General features: G+C 44.5%; 1 protein-coding gene across 3 annotated transcripts in view; it reads right to left on the bottom strand.

Annotated features, from left to right (window-relative positions):
* Positions 1 to 8,140: 8,140 nt before the first annotated feature.
* The window catches only part of taok3a (TAO kinase 3a), a 101,342-nt gene continuing 89,564 nt past the window's right edge, over positions 8,141 to 19,918 (bottom strand). For all 3 annotated transcript variants that reach the window (XM_029638462.2, XM_065011722.1, XM_029638463.2), the window contains 7 exons: positions 18,329 to 18,565; positions 17,791 to 17,919; positions 13,888 to 14,091; positions 12,669 to 12,908; positions 12,049 to 12,261; positions 11,380 to 11,562; positions 8,141 to 9,649 (listed from right to left, as the gene is read on the bottom strand). In XM_029638462.2, the coding sequence (XP_029494322.1) occupies positions 9,488 to 9,649; positions 11,380 to 11,562; positions 12,049 to 12,261; positions 12,669 to 12,908; positions 13,888 to 14,091; positions 17,791 to 17,919; positions 18,329 to 18,565 (1,368 nt within the window). In that variant the 3' untranslated portion in view covers positions 8,141 to 9,487. The remainder of the gene's footprint in view (positions 9,650 to 11,379; positions 11,563 to 12,048; positions 12,262 to 12,668; positions 12,909 to 13,887; positions 14,092 to 17,790; positions 17,920 to 18,328; positions 18,566 to 19,918) is intronic.

Here is a 19,918-nt window from a genome sequence, read left to right on the forward strand (position 1 = left end):
AACCTTTTGAGGATCTCAGGACCCATGCCAAATCTTTTTAGTTTCCCCGAGGGAATAGGCTTTGTCGTGCCCTCTTCACGACTGTCGTGGTGTGTTTGGACCATTCTAGTTTGTTGTTGATGTGGACACCAAGGAACTTGAAGCTCTCAACCTGACCCACTACAGCCCCGTCGATGAGAATGGGGGTGTGCTCGATGCTCCTTTTCCTGTAGTCCACAATCATCTCCTTAGTCTTGGTTACGTTGAGGGATAGGTTGTTATTCTGGCACCACCCGGCCAGGTCTCTGACCTCCTCCCTATAGGCCGTCTCATCGTTGTCGGTGATCAGGCCTACCACTGTTGTGTCGTCTGCAAACTTAATGATGGTGTTGGAGTCGTGCCTGGCCATGCAGTCGTGGGTGAACATGGAGTACAGGAGGGGACTGAGCACACACCCGGGACAAAAGGAACTCTTATGTGAGAATGCTGTTCATTGACTACAGCTCAGCGTTCAACACCATAGTACCCACAAGGCTCATCACTAAGCTAAGGACACTGGGACTAAAACACCTCCCTCTGCAACTGGATCCTGGACTTCCTGACGGGCCGCAACCAGATGGTAAGGGTAGGCAACAACACATCTGCCAGGCTGATCCTCAACATTGGGGACTCTCAGGGGAGCATACTTAGTTAGTCCCCTCCTGTACTCCTTGTTCACCCACCCGCAGTTGCCAAGCACGACTCCAATAACATTATTACGTTTGCTGACAACACGACAGTGGTAGCCCTGATCACCAACAACGATGAGACAGCCTATAGGGAGGTCAGAGACCTGGCAGTGTGGTGCCAGGACAACATCCTCTCCCTCAATGTGAGCAAGACAATCGTGGACGATAGGAAAATGAGGGACAAACAGGCCCCTATTAACATTGACGGGGCTGAAGTGGAGCAGGTCGAGAGTGTCCACATCACTAACAAACTATCATGGTCCAAACACACCAAGACAGTTGTGAAGATGCATGACAACACCTTTTCCCCCTCAGGAAACTGAAAAGATTTGGCATGGGTCCCCAGACCCTCAAAAAGTTATACTGCTGCACCATCAAGAGCATCCTGACCTGTTGAATCACCGCCTGGTTATGGCAACTGCTCGGCATCCGACCATAAGGCGCTACAGAGGGTAGTGAGTACGACCCAGTACATCACTGGGGCCAAGCTTTCTGACATCCAGGACCTATATACTAGGCGGTGTCAGAGGAAGACCCCAGAAATGGTTTAATCCTATTAAAAATCCCCTGTCTTAAGTCAGTTAGGATCCCCCTTTTTGAATGTGAAATGTCAGAATAATAGTAGAGAGAATTATTTATTTCGGCTTTTATTTCTTTCACCACATTCCCAGTGGGTCAGAAGTTAACATACACTCGATTAGTATTTGGTAGCATTGCCTTTAAATTGTTTAACTTGGGTCAAACGTTTTGGGTAGCCTTCCACAAGCTTCCCACAATAAGTTGGGTGAATTTTGGCCCATTCCTCCTGACAGAGCTGGTGTAACGGAGTCAGGGTTGTAAAGGCCTCCTTGCTCGCACATGCTTTTTCAGTTCTGCCCACAAATGTTCTATGGGGTTGAGGTCATGGCTTAGTGATGGCCACTCCAATACCTTGACTTTGTTGTCCTTAAAGCCATTTTGCCACAACTTTGGAAGTATGCTTGTCCATTTGGAAGACCCTATGTGACCAAGCTTTAACTTCCTGACTGATGTCTTGAGATGTTGCTTCACTATATCCACATAATTTTATTTTCTAATGATGCCATCTATTTTATGAAGTGCACCAGTCCCTCCTACAGCAAAGCACCCCCACAACATGATGCTGCCACCCCCGTGGCCATTATGGCTTACAGTTCTATTTTTGTTTCATCAGACTAGAGGACATTTCTCCAAAAAGTATGATCTTTGTCCCCATGTGCAGTTGCAAACCGTAGTCTGGCTTTTTTATGGCAGTTTTGGAGCAGTGGCTTCTTCCTTCCTGAGTGGCCTTTCAGGTTGTCGATATAGGACTCGTTTTACTGTGGATATAGATACTTACCTGTTTCCTCCAGAATATTCACAATGTAATATGCTGTTGTTCTGGGATTGATTTGCACCAAAGTACATTCATCTCTAGGAAACAGAACGCATCTCCTTCCTGAGCGGTACGATGGCTGCGTGGTCCCATGGTGTTTATACTTACGTACTATTGTTTGTACAGATGAACGTGGTACCTATAGGTCTTTGGAAATTGCTCCCAAGGATAAACTAGACTTGTGGAGGTCTACAATTTTTTTACTGAGGTCTTGGCTGATTTCTTTTGATTTTCCCATGATGTCAAGCAAAGAGGCACTGAGTTTGAAGGTAGGCCTTGAAATACATCCACAAGGTACACCTCAATTGACTCAAATTATGTCAGTTAGACTATCAGAAGCTTCTAAAGCGATGACATAGTTTTCTGGAATTTTCCAAGCTGTTTAAAGGCACAGTCAACTTAGTGTATGTAAACTTCTGACCCACTGCAATTGTGACACAGTGAATTATAAGTGAAATAATCTGTAAACAATTGTTGGAAAAAGTACTTGTGTCATGCACAAAGTAGATGTCCTAACAGACTTGCCAAAACTATAGTTTGTGATACTGATAATTTTGTGATACTGATAACTATAATTTGTGGAGCGGTTGAAAAACAAGTTTTAATGACTCCAACCTAAGTGTATGTAAACTTCCGACTTCAACTGTATATATTCACAGTGCATTCGGAAAGTGTTCAGACCCCTTGACTTTTTTCATATTGTTACATTATAGCCGTATCCTAAAATGGTAACAAACAAAAAAATCCACACACAATACCCCATAATGACAAAGTGAAAACAGGTTTTGACATTTTTTCTAATTTAATAACATCTTTAAACAGAAATACCTTACTTATGAAATTGAGCTCAGGTGCATCCTGTCTCCATTGATCATCCTTGAGATGTTTCTACAACTTGATTGGAGTCCACCTGTGGTAAATTAAATTGATTGGACATGATTTGGAAAGGCACACACCTGTCTATATAAGGTCCCGCCGTTGACAGTTTATGTCAGAGTAAAAACCAAGCCATGAAGTCAAAGCAACTGTGTCGGGGTACAGATCTGGGGAAGGGTACCAAAACATTTCTGCATTATTGAAGGTCCCCAAGAACACAGTGACCCCCATCATTCTTAAATGGATTCTTCCTAGAGCTGGCCGCCCGGCCAAACTGAGCAATCGGGGGAGAAGGGCCTTGGTCAGGGATGTGACCAAGAACTCGTTGGTCACTCTGACAGAGCTCCAGAGTTCCTCTGTGGAGATTGGAGAACCTTCCAGAAGGGCAACCATCTCTGCCATACCCCATCAATCAGGCCTTTATGGTAGAGTGGCCAGACGGATGCCATAACTCAGTAAAACGCATTTGACAGCCCGCTTAGAGTTTACCAAAAGGCACAAAGGACTCACACCTTGAGACACAAGATCCTCTGGTCTGATAAAATCCAGATTGAACTCTTTGACCTGAATGCCAAGCGTCACTTCTGGAGGAAACCTGGCATCATCACTACGGTAAAGCGTGGTGGTGGCAGCGTCATGCTGTGGGGATGTTTTTCATTGGCAGGGACTGGGAGACTAGTCAGGATCAAGGGAAAGATGAACGGAGCAAAGGACAGAGAGATCCTTGATGAAAACCTGCTCCAGAGCAATCAGGACCTCAGACCGGGGGCGAAGGTTCACCTTCCAACAGGACAACAACCCTAAACACAGAGTCAAGACAATGCAGGAGTGGCTTCAGGACAAGTATCTGAATGTCCTTGAATGGCAGAGCCAGAGTCTGGACTTGTACCCGATCAAACATCTCTGGAGAGACCTGAAAATAGATGGGCAGTGACGCTCCCCATCCAACCTGACAGAACTTGAGAGGATCTGCAGAATGTGAGAAATTCCCAACTTACAGGTGTGCCAAGCTTTTAGCGTCATACCCAAGAAGACTCCAGGCTGTAATCGCTGCCAAAGGTTTTTCAACAATGTACAAGTACAGGGTCTGAATACTTATGTAAATGTTATATTATGTTATATCTTGTAGAAATGTCTAAAAACTGTTTTGACCTGGAAATCACGGTCACAAAGCATGAATTAACAGGATTTATAGAGCAAACATCACAATTACATAACACTTAGGTTGTAATATGGTGTGTTTTTTGGGGGGGGGGGTTGACATCCCCAGTGATTTTACCCATGCACTGCTACACTGCTTTGTAGTTGGCACTCTGCATTCGGGCAGGTAGCGTTATCCAGGCATCCACCAAACCCAGATCCATCGGTCGGACTGCCAGATGCATGATTCATCACTCCAGAGAACGTGTTTCCACTGCTCCAGAGTCCAATGGCGGCGAGCTTTACACCACTCCAACCAACGCTTGGCATTGCGCGTGGTGATCTTAGGCTTATATACGGCTGCTCTGCCATGGAAACCCATTTCATGAAGCTCCTGACTAACAGTTTTTGTGCTGATGTTGCTTCCAGAGGCAGTTTGGAACGTGGTAGTGAGTGTTGTAACCGAGGACAAATTATTTTTACGCGCTTCAGCAGTCCCATTCTGTGAGGTTGTGAGGCCTACCATTTCGAGACTGAGCTGTTGTTGCTCCTAGACGTTACCACTTTACAATAACAGCACTTACAGTTACCGGGGCAGCTCTAGCGGCGCAGAAATGTGATCAACTGACTTGTTGGAAAGGTGACAGTGCCACGTTGAAATTCATGGAGCTATTCAGTAAGGCCATTCTACTGCCAATGTCTGATAAAACTACATGCCACCCCCACTTCGTGTCACTTTCTACATACCGAGCCCACTGCCATTGAGGCTGCTAATGCTGTCTCTGGCCCATACTCTAGCACAGTAGCTGGCGGTAATGCACCCCCTCCCCCACCCAGCACTGCTTTCCCACAGTTCTGTTACGGCAAGGGTAGTAGCTAGCTACGGCACCGGTACCCTACAGTGTCCTTCACCTGTGCCCACTGCCATTGAGGTTGCTAACACTGTCTCTGGCCCACACTCCAGCACAATAGGTGGTGCTAATGCACCAACATTGGATGCTAACCACTGAAAAACCCCACTGTAGAAGGAGGCTGCCAGCTAGCTAGGCGACACCTATACCTCAGTGCAGTGTTGCAAACTTAGCAACTTTGTCCCTATATTTAGCGAGTATTCAGACCCCTCTAGCGAAAAAATTTCAAAAAAGCAACTAGCGACAAATCTAGTGACTTTTTCTAGTATTTTCGGAGACTCTGACGTGAAAGCACATATCGTTCTTACTCTTCTCAACGAGCAGCAGGTGCTGCATTGGGCCCCACCCCAGGCCCAAAGCACTCACAGGCGGCCCAGTCCTTGCGCAGCAGTCCCTCCCAGCTGCAGTCAGAGCAGGAGATGTTCACCCCTCTGCGCCCAAACTGCAAATTAATCACGCATGCGGGAAGCCGCCACTGGCTGGTCCCGCCCTGGTTTATATTAAAAAAAAATTTAACCTGAATTAGGGCCAGACTAGTTACCATAATGTTCTCACATTGCCATTGACCGTATTTTCTATTCTCTCTTTTTGGTCCATTTAGATTGTTAATGTAGATTGCATACAAAAAAATGTAAAAAAATATTATGGTTAAAAATGTTCATGTTTTACTGTGACTTGTTGTAGGCTCCTACGTGGACCATAAGGTTAAAAACCAAACCAAAATAAGAAAAAAAAAAAAAAAATTAAGTAACTCCACCAGTGTCTCTTTTGGGTCACTAGCCCGGATAAAGGAGGAGGGTTGGAATTGTGACAAACAAAACAAGAATCGACAGAAGTTAATTTGTAGTTATAAACATATTTAGGGTGTTTTTTACTCACTTTTTATCTCTCCCACTGTGTTATTCCTCTCTCCTTCAGCGACCATCACAATTACATGCATATGGACAATTATGCAAATCGGGACAGCAACTTTTAGGACAGCCAATAGCTACTTTCCTTACTGAGGAGTTGGCAACACTGCCTCCGTGGGGGACACCGGTACACACCGCACTGATCGATGACCAATAATTGTTGGAAATAGGACCTCCCTCCCTCTCTGGGATTTTTTCCCCCCAAAATAATAATACAATCTGGTCATTAAAAGAAATATACGTTATAAGAACAAAGTGCCATTATCCCTAGCCTATCAGCAAAACGTGACAACTCAAGAAAGAGTAGGGACATAAATCTAAAAATCTAGAATGGCAAATTTGGGTCAAGCAGTGCGCTGTTGAAGTGCAGTGAAGTGAGAGAGATTGATAGCACTTGTGATTGGCCAAAGGTTCTAACTGTAGAGCTAAACGTAATGTGATTGGGACAAAGGCATTCCATATGACAGTCCGGCCTCTGTCTTAGTAGTGGGGAGATGGATGTTGAAGTCTCAATGAGCAAGGCAGAGCCAAAAGGACTGATATGGACAGTGGTGATGCAGAGATGGCAGCAGAAGTGGAACAGAGACACTAAGCCAGGACAGGCATCCATTCCGCAGAATGTTGTGTAGGGGAGGACGGCAGGAAGAGACAGAAGAGAGGAGGCCATCTTTACAAGACTAAGTGTGGGACACAGCCGGTTGAATACGACATTAAATATGATAGGAAAGCATCCAACAGGAATGTATGATTTCTGGCAGGAAACAGAGAAAGTGGAGCATGTACTGATACAGTGTGGATATGAGCGGGAAAGAGAGAATGAGATCCAGTATAAGGGAGAAGGGGATACAGAAATTGAGTTTAAAGAGCATAATGAGTAGAACATCATTAGATACAGTCCCAAATATATATTTTTTACGAGAAACAGGGCTGGCAGGTAGGATTTAGTTCCTCCCTCTCTGGCCCACACTCCAGTACAGTAGGTGGCGGTAATGCACCACAACATTGAATGCCAACCTCAGATAAACTCCACTGAAGAAAAAGTCAGGCCTCTGTCTGCCACCTTGTGTTGTTTTTGTGCAACCAAATCCAGTGTGCAGCCCCCCGGAATCAGTCCTTGCATTTCCTCTTTCAGGGAAATAACTGCTTTGAAGTGGTATGGGGGTAACTTACTCCTTCCATAATCCTTTTAGAGTATACCAACACCCTCTATCCATCATTGACCATGTCACATCTCTGGTCCTGTCCATCTGTCCTCCATGTCTACACAGGTATGTCTGGTCTATGAGCAGTCAGGCTGCCTCTTTTGCACCGAGCCGGTCCTCACCAACCTCTCCGGGGACAACCCTGGAAAGATCAAGATCCAAGTCTTTCGACAGACATACGGACTGGGAACTCCCGTAGCTGGGACCTGCTATCATACAGAATAGGATGACTATGTCCCTAAACAACTGTCTGGAAAATAAACAGACTTGTGAGATACATGAGTATCCTGAAATTGGCTGCAATATAAATTGACTTGTGAGTATCGTGGGCTTCACATTATGTAGCTAAACTACAGAAAACCCAACAATTAAGCCTTGTTTGTTTGTGCCACTCGCTTACTTTACCATTGTGTACGGTGAGCAATGACCTATATTTTCTCATTGAAAATTAATCTCACTATCCCCATGATCAGTCAGAATAAAACAACTCAATCTAGAGTTCTATTCTCTGTAAGCATTCTCATTTACTAGTGTGTTTACCGTTTGAATTAGTTACTCCCTATAGAATCGGTTTTCCTTTTTGTAGACACTGGCAATGGTGCTGCAGATAATTCATATGAAAATGTGCCGAAGTGCCCCTGAAAATTAAACCTGAGCCTGCACAAGCCATGGAACAATTCCAAAAAATAGAAAATGCATTCAGTAGTGGACATTGAATGTGGCCAAGCTGACCTGTTTCTGTAAAAGAACAATCAATGTCAGCTGACAGTATATGTGAAGAAAAATACATATTTACTGCCTTGCACTTTGAGCATTGAGGTGCTGTTTATCTATTTAACATATACTTTACTGTAACCAGTCGGATCTAATAAATGATCATCTATTAAATACCCATAGTAATAAACCACATGGGAGCATAGATTGCAGTGTGAGGAGTCTCTCTACCATGTGCGGATAAGGAAAATAATAAAATAAAATAAACATCCAATGAGGTCAAACCTTTGTGTGATGAGCACTTTATTTACAAATATAATTAAAAGCTTGGATGACAGACTCATGCTCTCTCTTAATCCTGAAAAACTCAATTAAAGTGCATGCAATAATAAAGCATTTATTTTACTCATCTGGTTTATAAGAAAATACACAGCTTGTAGAGTGTGGAGGTTACAGCAAAAATAAGGATTCATTTCAGTTGGAAATGTCAGAGCAAGAAACCCATTGCCCGATTGATTTGACTTTCAAATACTGAACGAAGAGGAAGGAGAAAAATGTCATTATTATTATTTTAAATCGATTTGAGTAACAGTTAAAATAGTACAATACGAAAATAAGTAAAAGCTCTCCAAAAAAAAATCCTTCTATACACAAAATACATGTCCCTCCCCAAGCCCCGACAAAGCCCTTTGTGCTACCTGGGAGTAGGGATTCACATGTGTCTGTGTCTGGAATGACACCTTATTCCCTACATAGTGCACTATTTTATATACTATATAGTGCACTAACCAGAGCCCCAAAAGTACTGCACGACATAGGAAATAGTGTGTCATGACTCAACCACGTGGTATTCACATTACCTGCCAGTGCAGAGAATCAGTATGATACAGTGGTATCAGGGTGCATTGCAAGTCTCCCTCTTCAGTGTCTCATGTCAAAGTCAATAATCAAATTCTCTCCAAAGGAGGACTCACATTTATTTACTGTACCATTACGTAGACTATGACTTTAAACATGTTCTCAACCTATCAAATTGCTTTAAATTTTCCATAAAAATTTCCTGATGAATATAAAAAGCAAAAAGAGTTGAAGGAACTGGAAGCAGGGACAAGAAGACAATAAGGCTGCAGAAGGAGGACCAGTTTGTTTTTAGTTTTTCAGCTTTAGGTTTTTGCACAGCTTGAACAAATTATTAACCTCTAATGCATGATCATTGAGCAACACGATACTATTCACTCCTATTGTCCTCTTATTCTCTCCCTCTGGTTTCCACTTTCAGTTACACTAAAAGTGTCATCATTGCACAAGAAACAGGAACACCGTGACAATGTAATGTTATTCTTTAAAACAAAGACAACCTCGGAAGTTATCCAGCATTTTTTTGTCATCTTGTGACGGACACCACGAGAGAGGGGGGCCCGTTGGCTATAGACCAGCGCAGGCACTGGGCTGGTTTGTATGTGGCTGGTGTGTGTACACACATTTATGTGTGTAGCTGTGTGTGTGTGGGAATCAGTAGCTAAAGACCCTAACTGCCCGGTCCAACCAAAACCAGACCAGGTCACGAGGCTGAGGAGGAACAGGAGGGTCGTCACACCAGACGACGAAGACGAGGTCACCAGGGCTGACCTAGTCATCTGTAGTCATCCTTGGGGGGGTCCAGGGCCCCCAGATTACCAAAGCCCAGTCGGAGGCTCTCCATGTCGAACGTGTCGATCTCTCTCTCCTGGCGATCCAGCAGGTGCTTGATCCTCTCTGTACGCTCCTTCTGAAGGGAAGCCAGCTCCTCTTCAATCTACAAAACCACAACTTAGTTAATTAAACTAGTGGAAGCAAGAGCATTTGGAACCAGTAAGGTATGAGTATTGCAGAGTTCGACCTGTGCAAGGGCCACTGTAGTGTGTGTGCAGGCCTTTTCAGTTTTTTGCTTAGCTTAGATTTTTGGGTCAGCGTTGATTTGAAATTCAGCATAATTCTGTAACCACTCCGTCAACTAACTACAGACAGAAATATGCCTGCACTAGCCATGAGTAGAGCCAGACACAATTTACTGTCAATCAATCCATTACAGCCGTTGTCTGCATCTTAGATCAATAAATATTAGCTGTTCATCTTTCATTTTCAGCGTTTGGTACAGATTGATTCCATTCCATAAAGCCTCTAGATACAGATTACATCTGGCCCCTGAGACACACTATCTAGACAGTGGATCGAAATCAGCAGTGAGCACTTCTCTGGAAGCGTATAAGTATGGGGTGTGTTCATTAGGAAACAAATGGAAAAAGACAAACTGAAACAGGGAGGGACCACCTGAACTGGTCCAATAAGAAATGCACATTTTTGTTTTCCGTTGCATAACAATTTAAAATATCTTCAGTTGCGTGTCCTGATGAATACAACCCTGATACAGGGTTAACAATGATGTCACCTGATCCAGAAAGCCTGCAGGGCAACAGATAGACACCAGATGGCGCCACACCACCACTGGTTGCATAATACTGTAATGATACTACTGTAGGCTACTGCCTGGGCAACAGAAACTGGATCAGGGCTGCATGTTCCTTTGTTATCAAGGAGCGATATAGCGATGACATCATTGCCTTGGAAAAACATATTATTAGAGAATAAAAAATGAAAAATCTATTCTGACTGATAAAGTGGCCTACAGTGATTTGAATGTATGCAATGCCAGGCCATCAGCATCCACTGTTCAGATGTAAATGGTCAACAGCGGTGTACAGAAGAAGTATTGAGTGGGGAGAAGAGGTGAAAGAGAAGGTGTTGTGACACCAGACTGAAGAACACAGAAAGGAGTGCATGACTCAATTAATACAATAGTAAGTAAAGTATTTTTGTTATGGAGGACCATGTTACATAATCTAAATCAATTATTCATTTTTAACACACTGGGTAGGATTCAAATATAGGGTATGTTGTAAGAATAATACAACACTAACATGATAGGATGTTGCAACCAAAACTGAGTGCATGACACATTTTTTGGGCCTCAGTTACAAATTAGTAGAGTGAAATGTGTGTCAAATGAAAGTGAAGTCTGTCTCTGTGGGTGCATGTTGATTCTGCTCCCAGCACATTGTGCTCCGCAAAGGCTCTGCCTGCATGAGTGTGAGTATGTGTGTGTATATCTGTATCTGTGTGTGTATATCTGTATCTGTCTGCGTTCTGCGCATCTGTCTGGGTATCTGTGTCTGTTTTTGCTCCTCCCTACCCCTCAACCTTTTGTTCTCGGTGGGTTCTGTGTGTGTGTGTGTGTGTGTGTGTGTGTGTGTGTGTGTGTGTGTGTATGCGTGTGTCCCCGTCTGTATAGGTCTGTCTCTCTCTTCATATCAGTCTGTCACTCCCCCCTCGACACCTCTACCTTTTGTTTGAGGTGGGTTCTGTGTGTGTGTGTGTGTGTGTGTGTGTGTGTGTGTGTGTGTGTGTGTGTGTGTGTGTGCGTGTCCCCGTCTGTATAGGTCGGTCTCTCTCTCCATATCAGTCTGTCACCCCCCTCGACACCTCTACCTTTTGTTCGAGGTGGGCTCTGCGCAGCGAAACCTTCTGCTCCAGCTTCTGCTGCTCTCTGTCGTGCTGGGCCTCGGTCTGCATCTTGATCTTACTCTGGTAGGCATTCAGCAGCTCCATCTCCTGCTGCAGCTGCTGCCTCAGAGCCTGGCACTCGGCTTCCTGGGCCTCGTCCAGACGCAGCTGACGGGGAGAAATAAAGAGAAGAACCCAACAGAGGAAAGGGGGAATAAAGAGAGAGTGAGAGAAAAGGAAACACAGGGGGAGGGGAGGGGGAGGAAAGAGGGTGGGAGAGAGAATAGAATAAGAGTGGTGAAAGAGATGAAGGGAGAGGGGCAGTGAAGAGAAGAGAGGAAGAAGTGAGGAGAAAAGGAAATAGAAGAAGAGACCGGACGAGTGATGGGAATAAAAGAAGCAAAGAGGGTTACAAACTCCTACAACGACCTAAATCTCCTATGCCTTGGGGCCTAAGATTATTTCATTCCCATATGGAACTATTCTTAATGTCAGATATTAATGAATAAGATCTGTGACATTTATATGAATTAGTTCTTTGAGATTGTCAAAGGAAATGATCAAATATGAACTTTCTTAGTTACAAAAAAAAACGTAGTTAGTAATCCCAACTCGGTCATCAAAACACCCGTTCTCCATTTTGTGCCGACTCACCGCCTGCGATGCCATCATCTCGTTGATGCTCTGTTCGTACTGCTCAGCCAGGATGGCCAGTTTCCTGGTCTGCTCCTCCTTCAGGGCCTTGAGCACCGTCTTGTGCTCGCTCTTGGGCGTAACCTCCATCTGGTGGTGTCTCAGGGCCTTGTACTGCTTGGTCTGGACCTTACACGTGTCCTGGAACTGCTTCTTAATCTGCAGCTCCATGGCCTGGTGGAGATGGAGATTGGAACAGGCGAGGTGAATGAGGAGAGTGTTAAACACAAGCACACACACAGATGGATTTGAGGCATCCTGTTGACCCATTACATTCTGTTTCTACTGTATGTTCTTTGCCTGTCGTAATATGGTTCAACTTCTGATGAATGCAATGGTTTGTTACATTTAAGTCTTTTGTAGCCAACAGTTTCCCCTTTTCCAGGACTGAGTGCACTGGCTGCACACCCCTAACCCTCACCTTGAGGTTAATGGTCTGCTATTTCACTGTGTCTTGCTCTATATAATCTGCTACCTGGTTAGATCAGAGCCTGATCCTGGAGAACACCTAATGTAGCTACCAATGTAGCCATCACATTCCCAGGGTTGCATTTGCAATCTGTTCCTGGCCTCACCCGCACCTTGAGGTTCTTGGGCTGCTGCCGTAGCTCCAGGACGTGTTTGCGGTGGAGCTCTCTCTCGCGGCGGTTGTTGTACTCTATCTGGTTCTCCAGTTCTGTCTGGTGCTGAAGGCGGATCAGGTCCATGCGGAGCTTCTGAAGGGTCTTCAGCTGACGATACTCCAGCTCCTGGGTCGATTCATCGTGTCTGATCAGCATGGCATGCTCCATCTCCTTCTGGGTCTTCTTCTTGTTCAGCTCCTGATCAGTGGGAGAGAGAGGGGGAGGGAGCGAGAGATATTGAGAGATAGGGAGGGATAAATGGAGAGAGAAAGTGGGAAGGGGAGGAGAGGGAGGAAGAGATGGGAATTATAATGGTCATCCATGACACAAACTTTGCTTTTGTATGAGAAAGGACTGGAGCATCAGTGTCACGTGATGTTGCCCTTATGGACATTGCAGACACAAGACTACACTTCAATTCTTTGTGCATTTGTTTTCTGCTTTTTCAAGGTTCCTATTGTTCTACTATGCTATGACAATGTCACTAGGTAAATAACATCTCAAGCACAACAGTGCCACCATACAATTGGCAATAACACTATATCCAAATACTCCTAAAAATCTCCCTTATTTCTATCCTTCAAGCATATGAGAGGAGCAGTTTCAAGGCTGGCTGGGTTTTGGTAGCCTGGTCCCAGGGCTGTTTGTGCTGAGTGGACAAGACAGTACAAGCAGATCTTGGACCAGGCTAGCTTTAGGGTATCATCCAATGTGCCCCTAGGTTTCGGGTGGACGCCCATATAAGGTCTCAGACCTCCTAATATTGTCCTACTCCCCCCCTCCCGATTTACAGAGCAGATTAGGAGATTACTGCATTGTTGCCTTGCTTATACTTTCTAATCTGCTTTCCACGAGATGCAAAACCCATTCTCTGTGTTTTTCACAAAACAATTGGAATACTGGTATTGGTCAAAGAAGTCTACGATTTGGCAAGAACATTGCTTTTCATGTTACAACATTGACCATGTGAATGTTATCGATAATCAGGTGGAGTTGGACATGTGACATTCATATCCCTATTGGATTAAATAGTGTTCACTGCACATCACTACAGACTGAACTTGAACTAAAATGTGTGTACATCCAAAAAAAAACACATCCCACTGATTCTCCACACGTCATCCACTCCTCCTCACCTCTCGTTTGAAATATCTATCTGTACATCTATACACTGTACCTCTCGTATCTGCTCCTGTTCAAACTCATGCCTCTTGATCATGACTTTGCGTTTGAAGCCTCTGCAGTTCCTGTCGTAGAAGACTCTCTGTTGGCCGAGGAGATGGGCCTCCTCCTCAGCCTGGCTGTGCTGCAAGTTCTCCTTGTGCTTCGACAAACGCTCCTGCTTCTCCTTCTTAGGGGTGTGGTGGTCTTCGTTCATCTCCTGAAGGGATGGAGATTGAAGACAGATTAAAGGTTAATAAATATATATACACAATTTTCTCAACTTTTTCATATTTTTTGATGCTGAATATTAGCAGATCTTTAACCAAAACGTATTATTAGATAAAGGGAACCTGAATGAACAAATAACACAACAATGCCATACTTAATTAATGTATTAATAACACCCAATGCCCCTGTGTGAAAAAGTAATTGCCCCTTACACTCAATAAATAATTGTGCCACCTTTAGCTGCAACGACTCCAAACAAACTCTTCCTGTAGTTGTTGATCAGTCTCATGGCGCTGTGGAGGAATTTTCACCCACTCTTCCATGCAGAACTGCTGTGGGTTTTCAAGAATTAACTGCTCGTTTCAAGTCCTGCCACATCATCTCAATTGGAATTAGGTCTTGGACTTTGACTAGGCCTTTCAAAAACTTCAAATTTGTTGCTTTTTAGCCATTTTCGTGTAGACGTGATTGTGTGTTTTGGATCATTGTCTTACTGCATGACCCAGCTGCACTTCAGCTTCAGCTCACAGACGGATGGCCTGACATTCTCTTGTAGTCTAAGACACTGCATCTCAGTGCAAGAGGCATCACTGCAGTACCTGGTTCGAATTCAGGCTGCATCACATCTGGCAGTGATTGGGAGTCCCATAGGGCGGTACACAATTGGCCCAGCGTTGTCTGGGTTTGGCTGGGGTAAGCAGTCATTGTAAACAAGAATTTGTTAAGAATTTGTTAAATAAAAAAATAAATGAAAAAACAAAAATAATTATCTGACAGGGCAGAATTCATGGTTCCTTCTATTAAGGCAAGTCATCCAGGTCCTGAGGCAGCAAAGCATCCCCAAACCGTCACACTACCACCACCATGCTTGACCATTGGTATGAGGTTTTCATTGTGGAATGTAGTGTTTGGTTTTCGCCAGTTATAATGGGACCAATGATCAAAAACACACAATCAAGTCTGCATCAAAATGGCTAAAAGCATGGTGGTGGTGGTAGTGTGATAGCTTGGGGATGCTTTGCTGCCTCAGGACCTGGACGATTTGCCTTAATAGAAAGAACCATCCTTTCTGCTCTGTATCAGAGAATTCTACAGGAGAATGTCAGGCCATCCGTCTGTGAGCTGAAGCACAGCCGGGTCATGCAGCAAGACAATGATCCAAAACACACAATCAAGTCTACATCAAAATAGCTAAAAAGTAACCGTTTTGGAATTACCTAGTTAAAGTCCAGACCTAATCCCAGTTGAGATGTTGTGGCAGTACTTGAAATGAGCAGTTCATGCTTGAAAACCCACAAATGTCTCTGATTCAATGCAGTGGGCCAAAATTCCTCCATAGCAATGTGAGAGACTAATCAACAACTACAGGAAGCAGGTGGTTGCAGTCATTGCAGCTACAAGGTGGCACAACCAGTTATTGAGCGTAAGGAGGCAATTCATTTTTCACACAGGGGACTTGAGTGTTGCATAACTATGTTAATTAAACAAATAAAAAAGAATTTAAAAAGTATACATATGTTTAGCTATTTGTCAACTCAGGTTCTCTTTATCTAATATTTGGTTTTGGTTGAAGATCTGATAACATTCAGTATCAAAACCATGCAAAAATAGAGTAAATCAGAAAGGGGGCAAATACTTTTTCACAGCACTGTACTTTGTTCCTACATCTTTATTTGGTCTAATGGTCAGATGTGCAGCAGGTCATCTCATTATCTAAGAATGTATTTCAGGCAAAAAGACAGCAATAGATAGTGGGAATTATAGACACACTCACTCAAACACTTTTGAGGTGTAAATACAGACATATTTGACATTTTGGGGTGAACTATCTAAATGTATAGTAGTGTAGAAAACAGAGTAAAATAAATGATCAGTAGCTGTAGGAGAAGCCAGAAGTCCCTCTGTCACCATATTCGGACTCAGTTTTTGAACCCTCCAGATCAGTGGAGGTTGCTGAGGGTAGGATGAATGGAGTCAATGGAATGGTGTCAAACATGTGGTTTCCGATGGTTGACACCATTCCATTGATCCCATTCCAGCCATTACTATGAGCCATCCTCCCCTCAGTATCCTGCACTGCTACAGTTAGTGTCTGTCCCCATTCGGTTTCATGGATGTTATGATAAATCCATTGCTGTATCCCAAATTGTACCCTATTACATTTTTATTGCACTACTTTTGGACTCTGGTGAAAAGTAGTGCACTATATAATCTTAATCTCCATGTCTTAATACACTATCAAGCTAAAACACTTTGTTAAGTGTATTAGATCCCTGATCTTTCTGTGTGGAATGACTCATCTCTACCTACAGTTTGTTGGGATATATATCAGTCCAGGCCAACAATGCCTGCTAACGGAGATGGCCTAGTTCCTGTCACTAAACGAAACATGATGTATCTAACAATCCACAACAATGGCTCCAGTTTTGAGAAATAGTGTGTCAATGTTCTTAGAAACAAAAACACAACTTGTGTGTGTGCGCGCGTAGTGAGTAGGAGGGGTGATGACTAAGGTCTTCTCCCCCCCCCCTTTTTTTTAAACGGCCTTTTCCTCCCCAATTTCGTGATATCCAAGTAGTAGTTACAGTCTTGTCCCATTGCTGCAACTCTCGTACAGACTCGGCAGAGGCGAAGGTCGAGAGCTGTGTGTCCTCCGAAACACGACCCTGCCAAGCCACTCTGCTTCTTGACACACTGCTCGCTTAACTTTAAGCATCAGCTATCTGAGCAGCTTACCGATCTCTGCAGCTGTAAATAGCCCACCAAACTACCTACCTCATCCCCATATTGGTTTTTATTGACTTTTTGCTCTTTTGCACACCAGTATTTCTACTTGCACATCTTCATCTGCACATTATCACTTCAGTGTTAATTTGCTAAATTGTAATTACTTCGCTACTATGGCCTATTAATTGCCTTACCTCCTTACTCCATTTTTAAACACTGTATATAGATTTTTCTATTGTGTTATTGACTGTACTTTTGTTCATCCCATGTGTAACTCTGTGTTGTTTTTTTGTCTCACTGCTTTGCTTTATCTTGGCCAGGTCTCAGTTGTACATGAGAACTTGTTCTCAACTGGCCTACCTGATTAAATAAAGGTGAAATAAAATTTAAATTTAAAAAACGGAAGCCAGCTGTGTCGGAGAAAACACTGCCCAACTGGCGACCTTGTCAGCATGCATGCGCCCGGCCCACCACAGGAGTCGCTAGAGCACGATGGGACAAGGGCATCCCGGCCGGCCAAACCCTCCCCTGACCCGCTGCCTCATGAGTTTCCCGGTCGCGGCCGGCTGTGACAAAGTCAGGGATCGTACCCGAATCTGTAGTGACACCTCTAGCACTGTGATACAGTGCCTTAGACCGCTGGGCCACTCGGGAGGCCCAAACTCAGCTCCTTCTCAGTAAAAGGCATGACGGAAATACTGTACTTGTGTATGTTTGTGTATTTGCAGGTTTGTGTGTGTATGTATTTGGAGGAGGGCTGATTCCATCCAGCACAAAACACAGTGTACCAAATGTATCATTCTATAGTCTGTTGTGATTCAGGGTGCTGAGATCAGTCATACTATACAAGAGGCAGGGGAAGAGGGGGTACAGTACTAGCTAGCGGACACAAACAGACACACAGCTAGAGGCAGGAAACAGGGGCTGGCTAGAGGACATAAACAAACATAGCGTTGCGGACCTCTTTAATCTTCTCCTTGCAGAGCTTGTACTGCTTCTTCTGGTTATCTAGGAAGGTGGTGAGTTCCTTCTTCTGCTGGGCCACTATCTGCTGCTGGAACTTCTTCTCGTCTGCTGACGTCGTCTTCATCTGAGGGGAGATAAGATGGCAGAGATGTTAGTTAGCTGTGAAGGGGCCTCATATGGGAGAGAGGAACAGAGCGAGAAAACACATGCCTAATGTTGTTATGGCTTATATTCCTCCAGGTGTTCTTGTATGACAAGGAGGGCATGCTGGATCATGGATGTTAGCCTAGTCTGCAGAGTTACAGATGACCTAGTTAGCTTATTAACTTCTACTCGACATTGGGTGGCAGCAATGCCCAACCCATAACATTAGTGAGTTGCCCTCTCCCCAAAGTAAGAAGGTTAACACCCCCTCCCCAGACACCTTTTCTGTGAGGACGGCATGGCACTTCTCTAGGACAGGCCAGATTCTCTAGGTCAGGACCCCCAACCACTCCCCTCCCTGGACCCCCAACCCCCCCCACCAAACCTACCTCTTTGTCACAGTGGACGGTGTGTCTCTTAGCCAGTTTCTCCAGCTCTATGTAGGCATTGTTGGCCTGGGTCTCCACCTCCTTCTGCAGCTTCAGTCTGTGTTCATCCATCTCAGCCTTCAGCTTGTTTTCCAGAGCTATCAGCTGCTTCTGGTGCTGCCGTCTCATACGTTTATACCCCGACATCTGCTCCCGCAGCTCATTCTCTTGCTCATGCTCATGGATCTGCTTGGTCACCTGGCGAAAGGAAAGGTTCAGTGAGGCCAATGAGGGCAGAGATCAGAGGTCAAGAGTGAAGGTGTACAGCCAGGAGTGGTATACAGGAAATGGATGGTATGCAGGCAACCACTAGTGGGGACACTGGAACGGAGCCCTAGCAGGTATACCATGCTACGCTAGGTGAACCTCCACATTTGGTCTTCAAGGTTTAGCAGTTCCCTGTTCATGCAGATTTGATTTCTTTCTAACTGGTTACTCAGCATAGATTTACCTTATGAGTGGACTAAGATGTAATGTGAACCATGAATGAAGTGACATCTAACTGCAAACAACATTGGATGCATTACCAAAGCCCGGATCAACATTGGGAAACATCAAAGCAACACCAAGCTAGAGAGCATGGAGTTAATACTGTAAGAAACAGGACAACGCAACAAAAAACATCTTAATCTGGCAGTCAAAAATGTACATTGTAAACACTCAATATGACAGAGCTGGTTAAAGAGGTTTGAGAGGCTTTAACGAAGTCACACCGACCGCTTAGCTTATAACACCGCCCTGCCGACTGATCAATCCCCCTATACAGTACAAAGCCAACCAACACCAATGCTCTTGACCACTGCATTATTACCAGCCTCACAACAATCTAACAGGTGCAACCTGTAAAAACGAGCCCAAAACCGAGTGAGATGGAAGACATTTGTCAATGGCCTATGTTCCTTATAGGTGCCAAGGGCTTAAGCCAAGTAAATCAAAATCACAACAATATAAAGAGTTGAGGACAAACAAACCAAACCTGACAAAAGGGACTATCCAGGTCCCCATAGTAGTCGTTCATCTTCTCATAACTCATCTTCTTAAGGCCAAGCATCATGGCGACGTTCATGTTCAACAACCGTGCAAGCATCCAGAAACCCTGTGTGGCATTTCCTACACCCAAACCCCTCAGCTCAGCTTTACCCAACCCAGCAACAAAATCGGCAAGAACTGCGCTGGTTGGTTTACGTTTAGACAAACGACGTTGGACAAACACGGCGGCTGTGGGCTACACAGGGGCAGCAACACAGGGGCAGCAACACAGGGGCAGGCGTGTGAACTGTGAATGAGGGAGGGAGAGGGAGCGGGCTCCATGGGAAGGCAGAACAGAGGGGGCTCTTTGGGGGCCGAGCGGCGCTCGTTCAGCAGGTGGGTCACATGAAAGCCTCATTGAGAGAGGGAGAGGAGGGAGAGAGAGAGGGTGAGGAGAAGTGTTGTCAGAAACGAAGACAGAGAGGGGGGGCTGAGAAAAGGAGAGGGAGAATGAGAGAGAGAGAGGGTGAGAAAGAGGGAGATCCCCTCCTAATCTATCTGAATCAATACCCCTACTGTAAT

This window comes from Oncorhynchus nerka, linkage group LG27, assembly GCF_034236695.1.
Source record: "Oncorhynchus nerka isolate Pitt River linkage group LG27, Oner_Uvic_2.0, whole genome shotgun sequence".
Taxonomy (NCBI): Eukaryota; Metazoa; Chordata; class Actinopteri; order Salmoniformes; family Salmonidae; genus Oncorhynchus; species Oncorhynchus nerka.